Source organism: Pogona vitticeps, chromosome 4 (genome assembly GCF_051106095.1).
Source record: "Pogona vitticeps strain Pit_001003342236 chromosome 4, PviZW2.1, whole genome shotgun sequence".
Classification (NCBI taxonomy): domain Eukaryota; kingdom Metazoa; phylum Chordata; class Lepidosauria; order Squamata; family Agamidae; genus Pogona; species Pogona vitticeps.
The window spans coordinates 25,804,267-25,817,915 of NC_135786.1; the positions used below are offsets into that span (position 1 = coordinate 25,804,267).

The window sequence follows — 13,649 nt, forward strand, 5'->3', positions numbered from 1 at the left end:
TGTAGATCAAGCCTTATGCATCTTCCAGGCCATTTGGGCGGCTCTTCAGAGTGCAGGAGCAGCATACCTTAATAGTGTTGCTATTTCAGCAGCAGGGCTGGCTCAAGGCATTTGCTTGCCTAGGCTGAAAGAAAAGATGGTGCTCCCAATGCAACCTACCAAAGCATTGTGCTTCAGCGTTGGAGCAAGGACAAGGTCATCACAAGATGACATTTTTCACAAGAATGTGAAGACAGCTAAAGGAATGCAGGCCAGGCTGTTCTGTACACACAATACTGTTTTCCTAACATTTCATTACATGACCCTGGTTCCGCCCCTCGTGTCTTCTCATTGGCTCTTCCCCTTGAGATTCCAATGACGGACAGGCATGATGTGGGGGTTCCGCTACAGTCCCCATTCAGCTACTCTACAATCTGCATCCAGAAGCAGCCGCCTCACTCTGCCAAATGGTAGGACCGGCCTGTTCAGCATAAGCATTTGTGTCTGGTAGTGTTGCCTTTAAGTAGCTTCAGAACACATGCCCCCTTGTGCTGATCCTAACAGGTCTGTGCTAGATCCTGCTCTGTAGCCATTAAGCAGTAGAGCTGTGGGGTGGGACTAGATTTTTAGTCTACAAATGCCAGCTGAGATATTCTTTTTCAAGATTCCTAGAGGAAAGAAGACATAGGCAGGTAAGAAATCTTCAGCAAGTTTATTAGACAGGATAAAAATTTACATATAATAAAAAAGATGTTTGTTCAAAAGTACAACTATCACACTTTTTTTCAGAAAAAAAGATATATACACATACATATATAAAAATTACAAAGTACTGTTTGTTTTTAAAGGGGGAGGGCTAATGATCGGTTTTCCATCAATACTGTCAAAACAAGCTGGGGCTGTCGAGAGAGTGTTCTCGTCCCAAATGTCAATTTCTGGGAAAAAAAATCTAGTTATTTATTCTTTGAAATTATATTTCCTTTTCTAAAAGGTGGCATTTGTCTGCAACCATAGTAGAAAACTTTATACTGAAAAAATCAGGTGCTGCCGTTCACAGAGAAGGGTAAGAAGAAAGACGTTAACACCGGCTTCTGTCTGAGCATGTTGAATGCCCATCCTGCCTCTCCTTCCCATAGCCTGGCTTAAAAATACAATTTACCAAAGAATGGAGCTTTCTGCTTCCTGGGTGCCTCAAGAAAGAATCCATGAATTGCTGACTAATCCCAGCAGCTCTTTGAAGATAATATTTATTTATTTTTATTTAATGTCTCCTATCTTATTTTCATTCTCCAAAGTGCCCACCAGGTGGAGCTGAGCCACTTTTGTCACAGTTCAGCCCGACCATTCATTGCAGAAAAAGCAACAAAAACCTTTCATTCTAACTTTAGGGCTCTTTTAATTAACTTAAAACACACACATACACACACACACACACACTCCTAGGGAAGAAGGGACCAATTCTATTTCCCCTCAAGATCCTGTAAGACAAGAACAGACAACAATTCACAACAGGTTTAGGGATGCCAATGATGAGTTGCAGGATGTTTCTGTGCCCCAAATGTATAGCAGCTGTTCATGGTGATCACTTTTTATTGGCAATACGATTTTCCAACTGGTCAAGTCTGGCAGTCATCTGAGCGAGTAGTTTTATTAAGGAAAACAAGACAGGAAATGGAGCACACAATAACTGAAGAGAAAGAGAACCTCCTTAGATTAAGAACTGGTGCCTGAAATTTCTTATTTTTCTTTTCCCTCCTCATCTCCTTTTCCTTTCACATCATGTCTTTGTAGACTTTAAGACTGTAAGCAAGGATTGTTTTCTCTTTTAAACTGAGGGCCTTTCCAGCAAGATATAAATCACAGTTGGCCTAAGATGATTTATCTGAGACAAAGAACAAGCATTGTCTCTCTCCACAAAACCATTCCAGGCACAAAAGGTGGAACAGGAGGACTAGATGGACAACCACACCTCCCACATGGACTCCAAAACTCTTTCTCAGGGTCCTCCACCCTCCTCCTCTTTTTCTAGCAAAGTTTTCAGTTCCCCTTTAAAAACAAGCTGCAGGGCCTTCCCATATAATTTTTACAGTCAAAAGACCTATTTTTCAAAACTAATTTCAAATTTTAATTTTTCTGTATTTTCAGTTTGTGTGAACAAGTCCTTGGCTAAGGGGGAAAAAATGACTCCCTAGACTAGCCAGAGTTGTCTATCCTTTGGAGAGACTGGACCTTTTCATGCAGTGCTCTTTCAGATTAAGCCCGGAAGGCAATTCAGTAGTATTTTCCCCCTCACCCACAAGGACAACATTATGGCTTCTTCATCTAATGTTCCCTTCCTAGCCTAGGCACTATCTACAGTACGGCTCCCTCTCGCATTGGGCCAGTCATGAGTTCCTCACACATGACTACCATTTTTGACGCTGTCTCTGTAGTGGAGTAGCTTCAGATGGCCTTCTGGAAACCAACAGCTATCCTGTTTTGAACAGCATGAGCTTCTCAACTCTCTTCTATTCTCCACCAACTAATTCTGCCTTGGCTGCAAGGAAATCATGGAACAAAATACAGATGTTATATATTAGTAAACTGGAGAAAAATGTTTGGGAAGCAGACAGCCAGGTAAAGATCTCTCTGCCTCCCCTCACGACCACCATGGGATCAACTGCTCTATGAGAGGGAGAAACACATGAATAACACAAAGCACCGGTTCCTGTTTCATCTGGAGCCTCCCTACCCTCCACAGGGAGATCAGTGATTTGGTGGGAAAGATCCTTATGTGTTTTCATTTGTTACTCCTGTTTATAGGGATTTTGATCAGGGCTGGTGAAAAATATGCTGCTGCCTAAGGTGGAGGATAAGATTGTCCTCCATGAGCATGCACACATTTCAAATGCATAACCCAACCAGCACTGGAGGTGCGACAAAAATCCTTCACCTCTGACAGCTCAGAGTAACTAATACAGATTGACGGGAATATATATCTCAGTCCTGCAATAGATGGCAATTGTCAGGGAGGGTGCCATTGGTGTATCTCTCATAGCATCCAACTGTTGTTGTTTGAGTTAATGCCCTCACTCTGTCTCGTGGCCTCACCCTTTCATAGGTTTTATCATTTTGATGTGATTTGCAAGCTAGCTGCCTCACAAGAGAAATGACTGCAATAAATGTCCTTCTTAATATCTAGTTCAACCGTCTGTTGTAGCCTGGCAGTATTAAAATGAGTGGAAATTCCCTGTATGGTCATCCATGGAAATTTGTTCCTGATCCAGCTGCCCAGATTTTGAAGAGTTGCTTTTCTGGACTATAACTCCCAAAATCCTTCAGCCAGGATGGCCATGAGTCATGCTAGGTGCGGGATTTAATCAGCTGCAGTCCAAATAAATAACTTTTACAAGCTGTGGCCTATAAACATCCCTTCACCTCAAATTCTTCATGGCAATGATTTTTCTAGGAAGTAACACCTAGATGAGCACTGTAAGCTTTACAGTTTTGTTAAGGCACAACCCTGAGCACGTCTCCCCATTTGGCATCAAGCCACCGAATGTTCTTTGTGAGAATATATCCTCCAACACCCTACACATAATGCAAGTTCCAAATCCTCCCAAAACAGGAATAATAGCAGCATCTCCATCAAATTCAACCTGCTGCATAACTTGGTTTGTGAAGATGGCACCAAAAGGATATTTTTATCAGTGAGATCTTCCAGGATTGCAAGAGTGTTCGTCTGGAATTGCACAAGGGCCTCACATTCACATGGGTTACGGAACTCAGTTTCCCCTTTGCCTTCCTCTGAAATATGATAAAAATGCATTAGAAACATCATCAAGTAGTTTCTGGCAATACTCAGTACCACCAGAGGCTCCTGATTCCACACTGACCTCTACACAATGCATGGGCAAGTTAGTAAATTGACAGATTTTAAAAAAATAAAATTAACTTTTTATCTGGGTGGTTTAAAAATGTCCAGGGGCTTCACTTATGACCTGAAAGAAGTCATAAAAATAATTCTTTGCTAGCCATACAGTAGATGTTACAAAAAAAAACTTTGGGATTTGTAGTTTAAAACAGTACGTTTCTCAGACTCTGGATATCTTTTAAATGCCTCTTTGTTCAGATTTTTAAAAAGGTTCTTCCCACTCCATCTCAGATGACATCATCACTTACCAGGACAGATATTGAGTTTGAGATTGTCAACGATATGAGTCATGGTGTTGAAATCTGCCGAATACGAGAAATGTTGATCCACTGGCTCAGAAGCAATTTCTCTCAATTCTTCCTCAACAGCTTTCCCAACGCCCACAGCAAACATGACTATTCCTGCAGCAGCATAACAGATTGAAGTTTAACCTTCTATATTATATAAATAGTACAGTACTATGGAAGGTGCTCCTGCACAACAGAAAAAGACCTTGACTGTACCACCTAAGATGAAGGTATTAGGCACATTAATTATACCTGCCCTGGGCAACTTCATCTAGTCCAGAGTCCAAATTTAATGTCCCAGGGACGTTTGGAGCTCTCAACAGAGTCCAAAATGACAAAACATACACACAGAGAAAGAAAATGGAAGTGGCTGGATGTCTACCTCCAGCTTTGTAAAATAGTGTGTTGGGTCATAGTCTATTAGATGGTGTGGCAGGGTGGCCATGACCCAGTTAAATGTCAGAGATAGTTGGAGGCCAGTTTTGCATGCCTGCAATCTGTTGTGGACCATGTCACTCTCTCCTGCTCAAACCAGAAGTCATAGGAAGGTCATTTCTGTTTTGCTTTTCAGTACTTTATTTTAAAAAGTAAAGTAGGATCAAGCTAGCATTAATCCTTAGAATAGCAAGTAGCAAAAAATAAAAAAGTGATGAGCAGCACTATTAATGTGTTCAGTTACTTTTCCAGCATCAGGAACTTGACATCCGAACTTCATTTGATAGAATACATGGAAGGTGGGTCTAATTTCTTTAGACCTGCTGCTCTCTACATGTAAGAAGGCAACAAAACCGTAAACACATGAAGTGGCACTAGAATGCTGCCCTCTACCTGGGCAGAGGTGGGATTCAGCAGGTTCGCACCTATTCTATAGAACCGATTCCTAAATGTACTATTGGTTCTTAGAACCGTTTGCTGGCCTGAGATGAATGAAGGAGGAGGGGCCAGGTGACCAGCGACGAGCGGGGGGGGAAGAGGGCACAATTAGCTGCCTCCCTTCCCGTGCCACACTGAGCAGTCTGAGGTGGGGTGGGGGTGAGAGAGATAAAGCCCTGGAAAGAGCAGAGGCATCACTGGGGGAAAGGGGGGGAGGATGACTCCTTGAGGGGGGGTGATTGACAAGGCATGAGGGCAGGACACAGAGGGAAAAAGTTTTGGAGTGAGACCGCTTCAGTCAAACACCCAACTGTCCTCGTTTTACTATGATTTTTTTCAAGTTAAAGGTACCACATAAGACTGTTGCTCTGCCTAGAAACAGGTTTTTTTTTTAAATCTCAGAGACTATCCAATGCATGAACCGGTGATGGTCTCACTGATCCACACAAGCAAGGTATGCAATAGAAAAGTCACTTACACCACAAAGAGATCAAACCTCCAAGCCTCATTTAGAATAACAAAGAACTTTTCCTCCTGCCCCAAAACTGACCATTTCGGGAGACAAATGGCACACAAATAGCCCACTCTGTTAGAAGGAGGAAGACAGCTATCAGTATTTTAACACTACTAAGATTTAATATTCTTGAAGGCCCTATATCCAGGTCCAAGAAAGGAAAACACATAAACATATCAATAGATAAGGGGAATAGAAACTCTTCTCTCGGAAGTGGCCACCTAGGTGAGTGGGGGAGGTGGAGCCTGCCAGGGCTCTGAGGGAAGCCATAATCACCACCAGCGCCTCCACCAACACCAACACCCCTCAAAGCGACTGGCGAGGAGAAGCGGTGGGTGCGGGATGGAGGGGAAAGATGGAGGAGGAGGAGACCTCAGAGGTGTCAGTAATTGAAGGACCGATTGAGGTGGTGGGGTTGAGGTGGAGTGGCGATAGATTGAATAATAATAATAATAATAATAATAATAATAATAATAATAATAATAATAATAATAATAATAATAATAATAATAATAATAATAATAATAATAATAATAATAATAATAATAATAATAGTTGTTGTTGTTGTTGTTGTTGTTGTTGTTGTTGTTGTTGTTGTTGCTGCTGCTGCTGCTGCTGCTGCTGCTGCTGCTGCTGTTGTTTTATTTTATTTTATTTTATTTTATTTTATTTTATTTTATTTTATTTTATTTTATTTTATTTTATTTTATTTTATTTTATTTATATCCTGCCTATCTGGTCGTGTCAGAAAAGAGACCATACCTTCCAAGCCAGAAGGAAGCGGGGGTGGGGGAGAATAGCTCCACAACAGGTGCGCAAAGGTGGCCTCGAGGTAACAACAAGCAGGGCTATCAGTCATTTCAGGAGCAGGAAAGGGGAGGGAAGCAATTTTTGCTGGTGAGCTATAGGGCGAAATAGGAGGTAAAGGGAAGGAGAGATGTGTCAGTTCTCTGTCAAACTTGGTCATAAGCACCCAATGTGTGGTGTGTGTTTGTTTGTGTGTGTGTGTTTGGCATATGCCCATGGTGAGAGTAACAGCAGCGGTATGCCCAAACAGATACACTGTTTGGGCATACCACTGGGAGACCACTGTGGAAGAAACCCTCATCGGATCCCACTGTCCTGGGCATTTATTTATTTATTTATTTATTTATTTATTTATTTATTTATTTATTTATTTATTTATTTATTTATTTATTTATTTATTTATTTATTTATCAATCATTATGACATAGAACCTGTTGTTAATTTATTTGAATCCCACCACTGTACCTGGGGTAAGTGCACACAATTTGCTACTGACTGAAAGTCAACTGCAAAAATATTTTTGCTAAACAGAGAGGTAATTTATATCGACTGTGTTATTATCCATTTGCTGGTATTTGTTAGAGAAAATGGGCATTCCTTTCTTACAGTAAAATTGAGGTTATGATGAAAAGGCATCTAATTATTTGTTCTTTGGTTTTTTTATTGTTAACTGCTGAAGATAGATAAGAGATGCCTTTTCTGCCTTGCACCAAAAAATAACTTCTATGCAATATCTGGTTCCAGATGGGCACCCTGATTAATCTAAGGAGGCACCCAAGTTGAAAGCAGCAGGGAAAGAGGAAGAACTAGTATGAGATGAATTGACTCCATAAAGAAACCCAAAGGATTGAGTTTACAAGAGATGAGCAGGACTGCTGAGGACACAACATTTTGGATGTCACTCATTCATAGAGTCACCATACATTGAAGGTGGCTTGGTGGCATGTAACAACAACACCTGGCAGTTCCTTATGTATTTGGCTACACATTCCTCCTTGAGCTAGCAATTAAGACAGAGGAGGGGCACGTAGTCCAAGGGGAAAAGTGGGAATATGCACACCCACCCACATGAACTTCCATAACCGAGCAGGGATTTGAACCGAGGTTTCCTGCATCCCAGACCAACAGTATCCACTACACCAGTGGTCCTCAACCTTGGGCCTCCAGATGTTCTTGGACTTCAACTCCCAGAAATCCTGGCCAGCAGAGGTGGTGGTGAAGGCTTCTGGGAGTTGTAGTTCAAGAACATCTGGAGGCCCAAGGTTGGGGACCACTGCACTACACTACTCTGGCTCTCCTTCAAAGACACCAAAATGTTATACTGTATCTCTTTCTTTTTGTCTGACATACACAGCTATCACACATTGTGCAATCAAATTTTATGAAAAGCAATGAAGACTCAAGCTGAAAATTTATCCAGCTAAAATAATCGTGTCTTTATCATAACGATTTTTATTGCTGCATTTTACCTTTTCTATTGGTTGTTTCTGATTTGGACGTTTCAGTTCTGAGGATTGTTGACTAGATCCATTAATAAAAGAATTTTGAAAATGCAAGGTAAGAACTGGTAGAATGTTCCTACTGAGATGGATTTTCTTTTGTTGAATCAGAGCCTTCACATCCTTTTGATATGCAATTACACCATGCTGATATATACTGTATGTGTACATTTTTGTTCTGTTGTTACCAAGTAATAATAATTTTTAAAAACGCACTAGGGGGAACCTGAGTGTATTATCAGCATTTTCTCTGATGTGTGAACAATAGCCTAGTATGTCACTAATGAACAATACAACGAATTATTTTTGTGAGTGAAACAGTGACAATCATAATTTACAACAGAGTAGACCTTTGGTCTAGATGGGCGGGATAGAAATCTAATAAAATAAAATAAAAATAAATAAACAACAGGATGCTACAAAATATTAAGAAAAACAACATATTTTTAATAGTAATATTTTAAGCCCCGAGTTTAGTATTATGAGAAGAGGAGAAAATTTGTCACCCAGTTGAGCTATGCAATAACAAAGGACCTTTTGTCCTGATGCAATTCAAAGGAGAAAACTTTAGTAAGGATGTTTGAGAGAGTGTATATTTTCAGTTTCCTATACAAATTGACATGATCTACACCATCAAAAATCATATGTGGATCTTTTGGATTTCACAGTTCTATGAATTCGGAGATAAAGTTCTTTACACAAACATTTGTACCAAAATGTACTGGAAAAAATGCTTCAGGAAGGGATATGTTTTTGTGTGTGCACACATGCATGAGCAAAACAGAAAGAGATATTAGGTCTAGAAATGCTTCAACTCAGACAAATGCAATTATAAGTGCCAAAGGAGCAGCCATAGTATCACTCACAAAGCCTCATGCTATAACAAGTTTGGATGGTTGGAATCCTGTTCATAGCAGGTGGAGAGTACTGTAGTGCCATGCCTATTTATTTCCATGTGGCCTCAAGCTTGATGTTGCAGAAACAGGGCCTATACTGGCATAAGTACATACTGGATATCTCCTTGTGCAAATTTGAAGAATGCCTTCTTGTGCAAGCCATCAACTATTGTGTGAGTGGTTTACCCAAACAAGATCCTGCTCTTAGTTTTCAAGGAAATGCAGGCCTTTGTTGTTCATTATAAAGATCTATTTTGGATTTTTAAAACTAAAGCAGGTATTTAAATATATAAATTTATATAAGAATTTTAAATCAGAGTTTTAAAAAAGAACATTAAGGAGGAAGTAGATGGAATGGAGTCAGAAAGGAACACATTATAAATTACAGTCAGCTAAGCTTTCAGGGTTGTAGGAGATTACCCTCAAATCCATACAATTAACTTGAATATTATGCCAGAGCAAGCTGTAGAATGGAGAGTACAGGATTAAGTAATATCTGGCTTAATGAAGTATTGTGTGTCCACTTTGATCTGCCCTGTTATACTTATCATGGGAAAGAGCAAGCATAAGGAAGTCTGGATCTGGGTGGCTGAACCATAGAAAAAGAGACATCGATTCAATGAGAAGTAAGCAGCAGCTTCCAGACATAACACTGGCAAAGGGTGAACTCATTTGCTCCTCCCCGTCTTCCTTTGTCTGGGTTTAACTGCAAAACCCTGTCTTCAGATCATAAAGATCAGAGTATCCTCATTTCTTCCCATCACTTGGAGGTTGCTAACTGGGTAGAAAAGGGTATAACAGCTTTGCCTTTTCAAGACACAGTAATCTGAGACTCCTGTGCATTTTCCTCTTTGGCAATAACAAGAGGAAACCAGAGAATTCACTAATTAGCCACAAATTCCTGACACTGCCCAGAAACACAGAGGCAGATCAATTGGCTGGAATGCTCCAGCTAACTTTGGGTTTGCCTGCCAAGAGTGGGGGAGTTTTTTCTGGCCACATTATACTCAGGCCATTAAAGGCAGAGACACTGCCATCCCAGACAGTGTGCTTACAGAGTGGCATGGGACTTATCTACTCTACAAATGTCACACTGGTTTAAACAGTCATGCTCAGTTCTCTTGGAGGAAGAAACTAGAACTGCTCAGCACTCTTACCAAACCTACAACTCCAAGGATTATTTAGGAAACCCATAGCATTCCAACAGGATAAAACTTATATAAAAGTGTAGTATAGATTGTCAAGGGACTAACTTGATCATTAGGATGAAAAATTATTCACCTTCGCGAATACATTGAAAAATTATTTCTTTGGATTATAGTGTCCAGAATTCCCTGGGAGCAGTAGATCAAAAGTAACTTTTTCCAGCTCTGGAACTGTTAATGCTAAGTAGATGTGGATGGAGTCGCAGCTTTTTATAAAGGTTTTGCATTCAGAAAGCATCCAGTCTGACTCCTCTCATCTCCAGTTTAAAAGGTACCAAGCAGCAGATGAGCTGAAAGATTTCACTCTGAGCTGTAGACAGCATTGGTCTAGATAATGTCATCCCTTCAAATATTGTGCGGATATAACTCCCACTATCCATACTGCCTGGTTTTGAAAGCAATGAGAATCCAGCAACATCTGAATGGCTACAGGTCTCCCACTCCTGTTAAATGGACAGCCTGATATCTTGAAAAGGCAGCTTCTCATATTCATACATGAAATAAAAATATTTTTTAAAAATTATGGCAAATATCCTTCGTGTTACAAGTTTATTCAAGGGCGTGAGCATTCCCCACGTTCTGACAGGTTCCTTGTTGTTTGCCTAGTGTCTCACTGGTAGCAAGATTGGTTGTGTGATCAGCCACATGTATAAAGGTTCTGCAGAGTGAGGAAAACCTTACACAATTTCCCTTACGCTCAGAGCAGGACACTCTCCAATAAAAATTGTAAGAACAGTAACTAAAGAATAATTCATTGTGGTTTATTTCCAGTAATAAGAACCACAGCTTTCTATTGCTTACCACCATAGTGCAGTTAATACATTTTACTACTGGCTAGATAGTTAAGCTATAGATTAATTACCTAGAGTAAGGCTGAAGAAACTGTTCCTCTCTAGATGTTGCTGGACTAGAACCCCCATCAGCTCCAGACAACATGGCCAATGAGGAAGGATGGGAGTTGCAATCCACAAACACCTGGAAGGCCACATAATCCGAAGCCTTGATCTTCTAGATAAATGGAGTTGAAAACCAAACTGTGCACAGTTAATGAACCTAAGCTGTAACTGATCAAAGATATTTAGGGAGCCAAACCTTACTTGTAGAGTTATGGAAAAAATATCTCTCCAACACAATGTCACCTCTCTTTTACACTTTCCTACCATGTCCTCACCTGATTCCTTTGCTCTTCTCGACCACTCTGAAATGTCATCCTGGGACCGCCCATCGGTGAAGACGAGGCCAATTCTGGGTACATTCTGGGAAAGTGGTCGGGCACCTTCGGCCTCAGAGAAGCTATGTTCCAACATGTGCTTGAGGGCCAGTCCAGTCATGGTACCCTTCTCCATGTACTGCACCCTCTGCACTGCTTTCTTGACATCAGCTGCAGTTGTGTATTTGTTGAGAGGGAATTCTGTGCGCACGCGACTGGAATACTGGACCATTCCCACACGGGTACCATGGGGGGACACGTCAAGGAAGTCCACAATCTGATTCACAAACTGCTTCACCAGCTCAAAGTTCTGAGGCCGGACACTTTTGGACCCATCAATCACCAGCACCAAATCGACATGCCCAGCTTTGCATTCTGTGACCCAAGAAGAAAAGGGGAGGTGAAATGGGATAGCATCGGTCTTTCCTCCAGATCTAGAGCAAGGAAAATACATATTCTGCAAGCACCTTTTGATTCCCTAAAGGTCTAGTTTGGGTATTTCTGTGCTTTAAGGGCCCCAGCTGCCCATGTTTAAAAATGTATTCTCAGTCCTGCAGTTCTTGCCCCATAGATTCTTTGGAGGTCAATCCCTGGTCACATTTCTGAATAACAGAAAGGTGCCTGGAAGAGGGGAATACTCAAATACAAGCTTCCAAAATCAGTCTCTGATGTCTTTCATCCTATACCAGCAGTGCTCCGGTTTTTCAGCAAACCGCATTCATGAATTGGATCAAGGATGTCTTCTCAGCTTTAGTACCAGTCCGAATGCTACACCAAGTGATCATAGCTTGACTAGAGCCCACCTAGGAAGCCAGGGCACAGCCTCTGAGCATGTATCTCCCACCCAGCTGATCGTCACAATCATCTAGGCAGCAGGCCCATGCACAGAGGCAGTGGCCTGGCTTTCCTGTCAGGGCTGCTGCCTCGAAGGATGGCACCCAGGGGTCAGGGCACTCTGGGCAGTAAGCACAGTGGCAGCAATGGTGGCAGCAGCAGGTAAGCCAAGATGACAGGGGGCATTGGGAAGGGGGGGGGCGCGATCCCAGTTTGCCAAAGCAATTGAAATGCCATTGGGGAAAAGTTTGGCATTTCATTTTGCTTTGGCAAAATGGGATCCCTGAATTGGATTACAAGCAAACCACAAACCAGCTGCTTCATCAGGTATTTTGGTTCTTCGTTCATTTCACCCCCGTCTCTATTGGCTACTCATCCTTACATTGGGTATTGGTTCCTACCCGATCCACACTGCATTTTGATGGAAAGCTTCCTATTATATATTCAAAGCGGGGTGGGGGTGGGGGACTAAGGACACACCAAAAACAGTGATGGGTCACAGTCCAAACACCACACTTTCCAGTCTGTCATGTATCTGAAATATTTTAAGGCAGAACTTCAGGTTTAAAGTCAGGTTTAATGGATCACCCACAGAATGGCAGCAGCAAAGCTGAGGGGGGATGAGTGGACATAAACATTGCTACAGACACACATTTTGTGGTTTGGGCTACTAAAATGTAGTATGTATTCTCGAAGGCTTTCACAGCCAGAATCTGATCTGTTGAGCATGGACAGAGTTCCTACTCCAGTCCTCTGAAGATGCCGGCCACAGAGACAGGCAAAACGTCAGGAAGAACGACCTTCAGAACACAGCCAAAGAGCCGGAAAAACCCACAACATCAAAATGTAGTATCCTTTGTTTTACAAGAGTGCTTATTCCCAAGTAAATATATATAAAGCAGAACATGGATAAGTTGCTCATACGATTACAACTTCCAGAATCACCAGCCAACATGGCTACTAGCAATACCTGCTAGGATTATAGAAGCTGTAGCTCAAACAGGCCCCATCCCTTGTTTTTTATTTTATTTTTTCTAAAGGTGTTATATGCATGACCACTGCCCAGGTCTAAAGTTACGTAGTTGGTAGCAATGGCTTCATGCAATGTTGTGCCTGGATTCATTTTCAGGTATGATAAGAGGCATCAAAAGCAGTTCCTACCAAGCAGAGCCTCTGATACTCACTGTTGCATGTCTTCTTATCTGCCTGTAGCTGCTGACCCTCTGGGCAAATACAGTGGTAAGAAGCTGCAGTGCTGACACATTTAAATTCACATCCATGCTCTATGCTATTGCAGAGGTCACTGGCTGAAACACAAATTACAGGAAGCATTTCATCAGCCTGCATAGCACATTTAGTGAGACAAGCCAAAGATCTCTTAGTTCCATATGATGGAGAAGGCTGGCTCTCTCAAAGACTTTCCCAATAAAATACAAGCCCATTCTACTAAGGAAATCTCATGTTGTATTAGCAATGAGATTGTTGTGCAAGCCCTTTGAGAACCAGTAGCAAAATCTCTGATCTATAGTTAGAGAATAGCAAAAGAAGCAGAACCCAATTATCACTGGTGCCATTGGTGATAATATTATTGAGCAGACCCTTATTCAGAAACTCAGAAACACTAGAATTGGC

The 13,649-nt window shown here is 41.5% G+C and overlaps 1 protein-coding gene across 1 annotated transcript in view; it reads right to left on the minus strand.

The window, feature by feature from the left end:
• Nucleotides 1-672: 672 nt before the first annotated feature.
• The window catches only part of MATN4 (matrilin 4), a 51,110-nt gene continuing 38,133 nt past the window's right edge, over nt 673-13,649 (minus strand). Inside the window, exons 7-11 of the mRNA XM_020789276.3 lie at nt 13,202-13,324; nt 11,145-11,558; nt 4,141-4,293; nt 3,661-3,765; nt 673-1,620 (exon numbers count right to left, since the gene is read on the minus strand). Coding sequence (XP_020644935.3) covers nt 1,562-1,620; nt 3,661-3,765; nt 4,141-4,293; nt 11,145-11,558; nt 13,202-13,324 — 854 coding nt within the window. The 3' untranslated portion in view covers nt 673-1,561. The remainder of the gene's footprint in view (nt 1,621-3,660; nt 3,766-4,140; nt 4,294-11,144; nt 11,559-13,201; nt 13,325-13,649) is intronic.